Source organism: Alligator sinensis, unplaced genomic scaffold, assembly GCF_000455745.1.
Source record: "Alligator sinensis unplaced genomic scaffold, ASM45574v1 scaffold379_1, whole genome shotgun sequence".
Taxonomy (NCBI): Eukaryota; Metazoa; Chordata; order Crocodylia; family Alligatoridae; genus Alligator; species Alligator sinensis.
In genome coordinates this window covers 1935680-1947048 of record NW_005842001.1, presented here as the reverse complement: position 1 = coordinate 1947048, position 11369 = coordinate 1935680, and the positions used below count along the sequence as shown (strand labels likewise).

The window sequence follows — 11369 nt, the reverse complement described above, 5'->3', positions numbered from 1 at the left end:
CAATGTTGCCCCTGCTTTTCCTCCGGCTCCCCACATATCTGAAAAAGGACTTCTTATTGTCCTTGATGCTCAAAGCTAGCTGGAGTTCAGTTGCAGCCTTGGCATCCCTGGTCTTCTCCCTACAGGACCGGACCAGTGCAGAATAATCCTCCTTGGAGGTGACTCCCATCCTCCATCCTTTGTAGGCCATACTTGGATGAATAAGTATAATTTTAGACTTTAAAAGGTTGCTTTCTGCTCATGCTTCTTGTATGTCAAAAAGACAAGATTTTCAGGAACAAACTAACCCAGAACAGTCCATTCCAAAGGTCTGAGTTTCCACTGGAGAACTCGGTATTAATGAGTTGTTGAAAGAAGCAGCAGATAGGATATCTTTGCAGTCTTTCTCCACCCGAAAGTGGTATTGGCTTCCCTCTGATTTTTTGAATGTTCAACAAACACAGGAGCGATCGTTTATCTCCAACTGAAAAGGGGATATGTTGATAGTACATCTGCTTGTAAATCTCTTAAACCTAAACATGCCATAAGAGCTTATTATTATTTTGATTAACATATAATTAGGGACCTATTGAAATCAAGGGGGCAGGTGGCTGATTTCACAGGTCGATCACGGGGCCAGATGCCATTTTTATGGGCTTATCTCAGCAGAGTTCTGGTGGCCCCACTGCATGCTGCCGATTGGTCAAGAGGGCTGTCTGTCATCAGCCCTGCGCCTCACTGCTGATTGGTTGAGGGGGCTATCAGTTGTGTGGCCATGTTCTTGCTACTATTTGGCAGAAAGGTGCAGGGCTGCTTGACAAGCAGATTGTTTAGCCAATCAGCGGTGAAGCGGGGGGGCAGTCAGCATCTTGCCTGTTCCCCCTTGGCATTGGGAGGCCCCCCCCCCCCCCCCCGCATGCTGCATGCAGCAGCTATGACGAATCCTGGCTCCCACTGGAGAGCCAGCATTTTATTTTTAGGAAGTTGGGGGGGGGGTTGTGGATTTTGTGGACATTGCCCGATTTTGGTTATTTCCACGAAATCACAAATTGAATAGGTGCTTACATATAATCATTTATGGGTCTGTTCTGTGGTTTGATCTACACAGCCATGCATTTTGACGGTGGAGTAAGTCCCACAGAGCTCTTTGACAAACATTCTCCTATTTTAAAGCTATTTAAAAAGACAGCCTGTCTGTTTTCTTTCAACCATATTATTGCAATTTTTCCCTACTGAATGGAAGTGCTATTACCATTTTATTGTTTCTTTAAATAGATGTACCCATTCTTTCCAAAGGAGATACCAGCCACCATTGTTAAATAACTTTGTGGGGCTAGTTTTTGCTACTACCATGAATAGCTTGTTGCTATGAATGGGCTTATTTCAGGTATTGACTCTCTTCCCCCCCCACACACTGTTAGAGCACACAGCATCGGATCCATTGTTACTCCAAGCTATTTGTCTCTGATCCTGTGATTACCTGAAGATACAAGTACTTTTACTCACCCTGAGTAAATCCCAACATGTTTGATATATTGTGGGTGAGAGACACTTTAAGAGAGAAAATCAGTTAAGACGATGCATACCTGCAGTATGAGGTGAATCAATGCCTGTTAATCCCTGATGCTTATTTATGGCACTCACCAGTAATAAATGATATTATCTCTTGTCTAGATGTTCCAGTGTCAGAAAGTGTGTGTCAAGTCTCAGAGTACAGTGTAGAAATGATGGGACCCGCAGACGTCACTTCTGAAGTATATCACGGTCCTGATCTAGAGTGCACAGTCTGCAACCTTCTTCCTGGATCAACATATCAGTTCAGAGTGAGGGCTTTGAATGATGGAGGGGTAAGATTTAATGTCCTGTGCGGCATCTAGAGACTGGGTTCTGGAAGTTTTATTGTCCTAATATATTCCTCAGTATTACTAAAGGGGTAGGATGAACGCAAAGAACAGAAACAATGTTGAGATTTTTAAAAGGTCCAGTTAAGTCTGTTCTTTAAAGTACACTTGAGAGAAGCATTTTGTTTAAAACACAGTTTCTGCTAAGCTGTTTTTAAATGTGATTTTGCAGGCCAGTGTTGGTCAGGCCAGAGTTTGCTACAGTCATAGAGTTGATTAGCTGTGTTAGTCTCAAGTCAAGCAATAGACAGAGCAGTGGCACGTTAGAAAGAGTGGTTCAGAGGCATGCACTATTGTAGGAAATGAGCTACTTCATGTGAGCATTCATAGCATCTGACAGTATAGGTTGTTGCCTACAAAATTTCATGCCACTCTGAACCAGTTAGTCTCTAAGGGTGCCTGTACACGTGCAGGAAGGCTGCTCCGATGCACTGCAGTTACAGCACATAGGAGCAGACTCCGTTAATTGAGTCTGCTGGAGCGTGATAATTAACACGCTCCAGCCAACCTCTGCGTCTTCTGTATCAGGGTCTCCACACTTCAAAATGGTGGTGGGGGTGCTCTAACTAAAGCTCATTCAATGAGCTTTAGTTAAAGTGACCCTGATGCTATTTTGAAGTGCAGGGACACTGATACACAAGACACAGCGGGTGTTTTAATTAGAGTGGCTCTTGCAGCCACTCTAATTAAAGCGCCCCTCTCCCTACCCCTGGAGCATATGTAGAAATACTCACTGGTGTCACTTTTTTTTGTTTGTTTTAATTCCTCAGAGGACCTGCCTACATTGGTGAGAGCATTGAAAGCCTGATGCAGGCCTCACTGTAGTCAATAGAAGGATTTCTCTTGACTTTAATGAGTGTTGAGTTGGGTTCTGACTGTCGTTGTGTGCTCATCACTCCCAGCACTTTGAAACCACGGTCTCTGTAGTATGAACTAGTACAACACACTGCTTGGTTGACTGTCAAACTGCTCGCAAGCAATCTTCGTTATGAGCTTAATGATGTGAAGCGTTTAAATAATTCAGATCCCAGGGAAAAGTGTATTAAAAATTGGATTAGGTATTTGATCAATTTGAAAGTTCTGTTTATTTTTCTAGGATATGCATTTGTTACTTATCATCAAAAATTAATTGCGCGCATATATCTAGGTTTGATTTGTTGGTTAAAAAGGCCATTATATTGCCCTCAATTTTGAGAGAGCATGTGTTCCTATTAAGCAAAGTTGCTAGTATAATTTTGGAGGTGGAGTGAAGTATGCCAGTAAATTAATCATAGGTGCTTAACATTGAAGACTCAGTCTATATTTAAGAAAATTCGCTATACTAAAAATGTTTCTGTGGGCATCTTATGAAAACCCTTCAACATTGTGTAATGTGTAATATGCGTGTATGTATATATCTATCTTTTCCTCAGTATGGGCCATATTCTGAAGCGACAGAAATCACCACAGCAGCAGGACCACCTGTGCAGTGCAAAGCACCTTTCCTTTCCTTTCTGTCTGATACATGTGTACTTGTAAGCTGGGAGGTAAGACAAACGCTCTTTGTACACTTCACTTCTCTCTTGCTTGTTCAAACAAAACACAACATCAGTACATGGAAGCTAATTCAAGACCAGTTGCAGTAAAAGCTCTGTTATCCAGCATCCTCTGGGAATGGGGCATGCCGGATAACAAAATATGCCGGTTAATTGAGCAGCCTGAACAGGTGTCCTTGCCTGTTTGGGCTGCCACTTCTCCCGCCGCATTCGGGGCATCGCCGCCCCTCCCGCAGGACACGGAGGTGGGCCCAACGCAGCCTGTTATGCCCCCGGGCCATGGAAATCAGCAGCTCAGGCTGCTTTGCCCTGGGCCGTGGGGGCTCGGAGAAACCGGAAGTGCCATGGTGGGCACTTCTGGTTTCACTTTACCTTACAAGCTGGCATGCCTGTTAGTAGAGCATGCCGGCTTGTAAGGTGCTGGATAACTCTGCTAGAGCATGCCGGCTTGTAAGGGGCTGGATAACTCCGGTTTTACTGTACTAATTTCAGGCCATTCCAAAATGCATTATAACTACTGTCAGTTGGAGGAAGTAATCTTCCCTGCTTTCCTCTGTCCTGTTCTAAACCCAAGCAGTGTTGCTAGCATGTCAGCAGAGAGACAAGGGATTTTTATATTTTTATAGTAAATGTCCCAATGGGATTGAGACACATTGTATGTGTTGTATGAATGTTTGAAACTCTGCATTTATGTCAGTAACTTTTCATTTTATCTTGGCATAATTCTGCTTAACAGGTCTGGTTTTTGTAGTCTTCATGGGTGAGCTAATTGTGCGCCCATTTTCAGTGGTGCTGGTTATCAGTAAGAAGTTAATTCGTTTTTATGCATTTCTCCTTCACCAGTCAAGCATAATGAACTAGAGCTCCCATCTTTAAACTGAACTATAAAATGCCAATGCTTGTTTTTCAGAGTCCCGAAAGCTCTGGTGCTGACATCTCTGAGTACAGATTAGAGTGGGGAGAAGACGAGGAAACTCTAGAACTTGTGTATAATGGCACAGATACCTGTTTTGAAATAAGTGAGTTGTCGGCAGCAGCACATTACTGCTGCAGACTGCAGGTACAGAAGTCTATTAATTTTTTGCATATATTACAGTCTAAGATGTAAATACTGTGTATATCCACTGGGTTTTTATTTCCATCATTAACTGCTATGAAATGAGGTATTTTGTAAGTTAGAAGCAATGTCATGCCTAGTATGGTGATATAATCAAACAGCTTAGATCCTAAACAACTCAAATTGATTAACGGAGGAAGTTAATAGAACTTTCAGCTCTTGAAAATTGCTCCCATTTGTCACAAGCTTTAATTTCAGCAAGTAACACCATTAACAGCCAACAAGCCTCCCTGCCCTCTGGTATTAAAATAGAATGATAATGTTTTTACACTATTTTCAAAATCCTTATTCTTTTTTTCCCACTGGCCCCAAACTTGGAAATGGTATGTAAACATTGTTTACCTCCCAAATGGATGTTGAAGATTCCCATGGCTTAAATAATCTTCAACATTTATCAAGTAAAGCAAACTATCTGAGCAGCTGATAAAGATTCCTGTGTATGTAGGAGGCTACAGCTGCCAGGATGATGTACTCATCATCTTTGCCTCATCCCTTTGTTGTGTATCATTGTACCTCTTGTTGTGCAGCTCTGCAATGATCACCTGTTCTTTCATTTTTATGCTTCACCCATTCTTTTCAATAGAAGAAAAGCAAGTTAAAATATAAATACGATAGTTGAAATGTGATGTTTCCCTGGTCAAATCCCTGGGTGGGGGGACAGGAAATGGAAGGGTGAGGCTGAACTTTGTGCCTAAACTGCATAGCTCTGGGTGCTCCTCCACACAGCTTATTTATGTGCAAAAGCAGAACACTCACGGTAAATCCAGCCAAAATTTCATGTACCCATCCAGCTAGCAAGGTGTGGAAAATTCCTCCCCTTTCTCCCCCCACACAATCTTTTAGCTTGGACCACCCAAAGTTTCCTCTCTTTGGTCAGAGGCCTCATGCTCAAGTGTTTCTGTTTGAGCTTTTAAATTCAGGATTCCTGTAAGAATTTTTTTTGTAGCTCATTAGCTGTTGGATCAAAGCCAGAGAGCCTCAAATCATGCCTGCACCCCACCTTCAGGCATACTCAGTTGCTTTCTGCAGACTCCATTAGCACTGGTCCTATCCCTTGTATTGTCAGCGGCTTGGCAAACTCTCTGGAGGAGCATGTGCGAGAAGAACTGCAAGCCAGAAAGCACATTCCATTTGCCCAGCAAGGGAAGTGCTTAGAGTCCACTGGCCTGGGAGGAGACCATAGTACCAGTTTTGTGGTGAAGGGGGAGCTCAAGTTTTTCATGTTAAAAATGGAAACAGCCAGCTGCATAGGACATTCAGCTTGGGAACAGACATTTATTTTAGATTACTCACTACGGAAACTTTTTACAGCTCCACACACATTTTAACACATCCATTGTAGTTTAAGCCATTGACAAGAGAGACAAGCTAAGAAAAATACAGAGTATCCACACAGATACGTTTTTTTTAACATCCACCAGCAATCTTTGCATCATAAATCTAGAGCTGCATCATGTGAGTTGGACTTTTCCTTGTAGAGAGGAGCATTTGTCTTGAAAATGATATGCCAGAATTTTCAGGAGTACTAGGGAAGAGAGCAAGGTGTGAGGTTACAGGTAAGGGGAAATGTTAATTAATAGGAATTTGCATAGGGAATGTATTTTTATTAAACAAAATAAATTAACAAAGTGGAGAAACCACAAACAAATCCATTCTTTCCTCCATAACTATTAAAGACAATAACAGAAAAGCCTTGTTTTTAAAACACTGTAATCATAAAGAATTTTCTCTGTTATTCTTTCCTCTAACAAACACTTGGTATCATTATATCAATCTATACAAATTGGTTAGTAAAGAGAAAATCAGGCATAAGTGACTGGAGGGAAACTAGCTTGTTTTTAAAGAGAAGGGAACAAAGGCCAGTAACACTAATGAAAATTCCTGAAAAGCTTTATCCTTTTAACCAAAGGAAATACTGTTCTGGGTAGGGCGGAGACAAGTAACTGGTAATCAAGCAAGAATGAAGTGCCCATCGGTTATAATGATGGGGCTGTCCAATGAAAGAGTTATAAGTACCTCTAAAACAAATTGCTGAGGGCAAGATACATAGCACCAAACACTGGTTTAGAGGCAGACAAATAATATCATTGGCAGACCACAAAATGAGGCTCACTATAACAGCTGTAGGAGCGCTTCATTAGATAAAAGCTGTCCCTGGAGCAGGATTTGTTTTGAAGTGCTTTTAAAGGCTCAACAAACCCAGCTTTATCATCTGCTCCCCCAGCTTACTAACTGAGCAAAACATCTCGTGGAAAAACTGCTTATTCCTTGCACAGCAAACAAAATCTTTCTGATACAGCAAAACGAAGTCTTGCAGGCCCTGTCTTCCCTGGGCCATGCTGCTCCCCCTTAACAGACTGCCAATTCTGCCTTTGCAGATCCTGTTTTTGGTGTGGAGTGCTGGCTTTGCTCCTGCTATCCCACCATGGGAGAAATATGGTGCTCAAAGCCCTGTGCCTAAAAGGCATTGTGCCTCTGCAAAAGCATTGGCTAACAGGGAAGGTCCTCTATTGAAGTCTGCTTACTATCTATGGCACATAACTGCCCTCCACTGAATGAAATCGGAACTGTGATACAAATGAAGCCTAACTACTTTGTTACCACAGTTTTCTCTATCTTTTTCACTTGTACCTCAATTTTTTGTACACAATTAGAAATGGATGTCTTGAAATTAAAGCAGCTAGTAAGTGTGGAAACTTTGAACCTTAGACTTCTGTACTGGTGTTGTATTGGAGACCGCACTCTGGATGAGAGGCTAGATGTAATGACTGGTCTACTCCTTTTTGTGATGGTTTGTGTGATTTTGTGATTTTTGGGAGGAAGCATACACCATGCTGAGTGAATGTTTCCTTTTAACAAAGTTTTTTTTTGGTTTTTTTTTTTAAATAAGGAATTAGCAAATTAACTTCTTAAGTTAGGGGTAGGCAACCCCTGGCACACATGCCTCTGTGGCACATGAAGGCATTTTGCTTGGCATGTATGCCTTGTGGGCAGACGGTAGGGAAAAGGCTGTGGCTGTGCTGCCACAACAAGGATCAGGCCCCTTGCAGCTCCCCAACCATCCACCCCGGCATGACAACATCTTACACATCAAGTTTGCGGGTGTTTTTGGCGTGCTGGCCAAAAACGTTGCCAGCCCCTGTCCTAAATTAAGACCCAGCATAGGCATCCTTAAATAGGCATAATCTCAGCTGATGTCAAGGGTGTTTCAGCCCGAGTAAAGAATTTAGAATCAAAACAGTATAGAAGTAAGTACGGGCTTGAGGATTTGATGGAGAAGGGCTTGGAAGCTGGGAAGAGCCAGTTTGTTCATTAAGAACAATCATTGGTAGCATGATTATGTGCCACTTTCTTTCCAAATAAAGGTTTTTGCAGATATAAAGGTTATTGTTAAGTTTGAGTGAAATGGTTATGCAAGGAAAAGATAAATAATCTTTAGAGACACTTCAAACTGTGTGTGTGACATTTAGGGTAATGGAGAAAGATATTTATTGTCCTTTGTGTGCAGAGAGAGAACACACATTATGAAGTAATGAGTTGTTGAAGGGATAAGTATCTATTTTTTACTGACTGGGAATTTCATTATTTTAAACTTTTATTTGATTCTTATGTGAAATCAAGTATTAGTTTCTCTTTAAAAAAAAAAAAAACTCTCTGTTCCACAGGCTATAAATCAAGCAGGAGCTGGACCCTATAGTGATGTAGTAACTTGCAGAACCCCAGCATCAGTACCTGATGCAGTCTCTACCCTCTCTGTACTGGAGGATGAGCACATGGATGCCTATCAAATATCACCCTCTGTGTGCCTTGTATTGAACTGGGAAGAACCATGCAATAATGGGTCTGAGATCACTTCTTACAACATTGACCTTGGTGACGTTTGCATTCCCGTGGGCAGCGTTACAACTTACGTTATTGATGATCTGCTTCCAGAAACCTCATACCGGTGAGTGTCATTATCCTCTAATATTCCTGAGTACACCATCAGAAACGCATGATATCACATAAATTACTTTTAATAGGGGGAACCTATTTAAGATGTATCCAAACTAACCCAAATGTCATCTTTAAGTATCTTATCTGTATCACAATGCCTTAAGCAGTGAATTTGAATACTTCAGGTTTCAAGACTTGGTTCCTTCCTTGCCCCTTATCAACTTATTTTTTTTCCTGCAAGTTTTATCTGGGTTCTCGTCTCTTGTGTTTAAAATCTGTTAGCTCGTATAGGAAGTTTATTCTGAGAGGAGTATATAACTACATTCAAGAAATAGGAGTTTACCATTATTTTCTTGCAATGTATTATTTTTCCCCATGTCAGTCTATGCTGTTCTAAGTATTCTATGGTGTTTACTATGGTGTTTCCTTTGCATTGCTAATACGTTGTATACTGCTAACAATTTTGTTTTTATTTAAGTACTTCTGAGGTTTTTTTTATTATTGTGATGTGAAAGCAAAATCTAGAAAGGAAATATTGGATTAAATAAAATAAGATGCTAATTTTGTTCTGAAACGGTTTCTCCAGATCTTTAACCTGATTTTCAGGCTTCTGTCTTTTTCTAACTGCTGCAAGAATCAAATTAACTTAAACAGTAGGAAGCAGATGTGATGGACAGCGTATACGTTGGAATTAAACGTGGCAAGCAAAGTTCTTTTATAAAATTACTCTAATAGCTACATGGGGCTGAGAAATCTGGTGTTACAGTTGAAGAAATGAGGCTTGGTACAGGTTCACAAGATTGCTTTCACAATCATGCAGGGCTTACAGAGTTCAAGTAGAATGGTCCCACTGTTCTCAAGCTTTAGCACAGTGGCACCTGTGCTATTGCTACTTGTCTTACAAATAGATTTTAAGCTATTTTTGGAAGGGGCCATCGTATGCGCCAGGTGTCTTGGACTGCTGAGCACTAATACATATCATAAATAAGATTCTAGCCTTCTAACTGGCAGTAGTTCTGTACATTTTTAAGTGGGAATGAAACCTGAGACTGAGGGATTCAGAGATTGCTACTGGGATATGGAGCTCTGCAGAGTAGTGATATAGGGGCAAAGCAGAAGTGGCAACTTCCGGCTTGCAATTGCAAGCTGGAAGATGTGGCTGCTGGTGGCAGTTAAATTTTTTCACTTCCCCCATCCATTCAGCACCTGGCATAATTGCCCCTGGTACCTTTCTTCCCCCACCTCCCATTACACCATTGAAGAAACTTTTCACTTTCAGGTAATTAGTTCAAATACAGCTGGAGTGGACAACAACGATTGCTGTCTAAAGACATTTCAATGACTTTTATCAAATGAGCTTGCAATGTCAGAGGAACCCTGTATGGACAATGTCAACAATACAGACACCACCATTAGGACTGGTGTTCTTCTTCACTGTCTCAATAATAAGAAAAACCATTGAATGAGTATGTGGGCTGAATACACCTGGTCTTTGGGTGGTCCATAGAAAAGGCAGGACAGTGGAGAGGGAATTTTCTTCCTGTTTTTTCTAGGGCTGTCTGTCCAATAGTTTTGTTTGGCAAAATTCACTTGCAAATTTTTAAGAGACTACGCAAATGGAGGGTGGAAAAAAGTTGCCTCTTTGTGATCTGCTGCTTTGTTTCCCCAAATACTATCACTGCTTGGTCTGGGCTGTCTTCCTTTTCATTATGTGATTAATCAGCTGTTGAAACAGCTAAAACAAATAAAAAAGCTATGAGTACCAAGCAAACCAATCCAACAAGCCAGCTACACAATACCATCCTTTTTACAGTATTCTTACTATGATTTATGCCCTATGTCTAAGTTTATGCTCTAACTTCTGTACTTTTCCTAAGGCACCATATTAAATTACATGGTTTTAGTCTAGGAGGCTGTCTTCTAATGCAAATGAAAAAATGAAATTTTAAGCACAGACTAACGGATCATGAAGGCTGCTGTTGGACTAGGCTTCTAAAAATGGTATGAAAATGTAATGGCAGAGCATTTGTTCTGTATTTTCAGAAAATATCTCCAGACTGTCTTGGAAGGCAGAAGGCCAAAGCTAAAATACAGAGGCAGATCAGGTCGCACTGCCCATAGTTTGTAGGTAGGATGTAATTCTCAAAATTGCGACAAGAGAAAATATTTTTTTTTGTACACTGTCTTTAATTGATGCTGTCTCCTCTGCTCTTGGGTATCACCCCCTCCCCCACCATTATTCCAGGGGTGGGCAAAATCCAGCCCGCAGCGGACTCCATTTCCCAGCAGCCCCTGCCTGCATCTTTGCGGCTGGTTTCTATGGAGACCCCAGCAGCAATGGCATAGTGACAGCGCAGGGCCAGGGTTTCCATGGAGACCAGCCCCAGCAGCACTGGCAGGGCACCCAACTAAGCAGGGAGTTGCTTTGGGGCTGGGATCGTGCGGCAGTGACAGCGAGTTCTGAAGCCGGAGCGGAGCTGCAATCCGCTGCCTGCACTGCCTGGGCAGGGTTGTGCAGGCAGCAGATTGCCGCTCTGCCCCAGCTCCGGACCATGCTGTCACCCCTGTAAGATCTCAGCCCTGGCCCTGGAGCAGCTCCCTGCCCAGCCGCGTGCCCTGCCAGTGCTGCTGGAGCCAGTCTCCATGGAAACCCTGGCCTCTCATTGTCATAGCCACCATGACTGGGGTCTCCATAGAAACCGGCCTCAGAAACGTGGGCAGGGGCTTCTGGGAAATGGTGTCCTGCCCCAGCCAGATCCACTATTTTGCCCACCCATGCAATATTCTGTACTATATTTATATAGACCAGGAGTAGTCAGCCTGTGGCACGCACAGCCTCTGTGAGTGGCACGCACCAGATCGTGGAGGGGGGGAGAGAGGGAGCAGGGAACACAGCAGCAT

At 42.3% G+C, this 11369-nt stretch overlaps 1 protein-coding gene across 5 annotated transcripts in view; it reads left to right on the top strand.

The window, feature by feature from the left end:
- Window positions 1-11369, top strand: part of FNDC3B (fibronectin type III domain containing 3B) — a 354529-nt gene that overhangs the window by 288143 nt on the left and 55017 nt on the right. For all 5 annotated transcript variants that reach the window (XM_025201761.1, XM_025201760.1, XM_025201762.1 and 2 more), the window contains 4 exons: window positions 1654-1826; window positions 3293-3406; window positions 4326-4475; window positions 8198-8478. In XM_025201761.1, the coding sequence (XP_025057546.1) occupies window positions 1654-1826; window positions 3293-3406; window positions 4326-4475; window positions 8198-8478 (718 nt within the window). The remainder of the gene's footprint in view (window positions 1-1653; window positions 1827-3292; window positions 3407-4325; window positions 4476-8197; window positions 8479-11369) is intronic.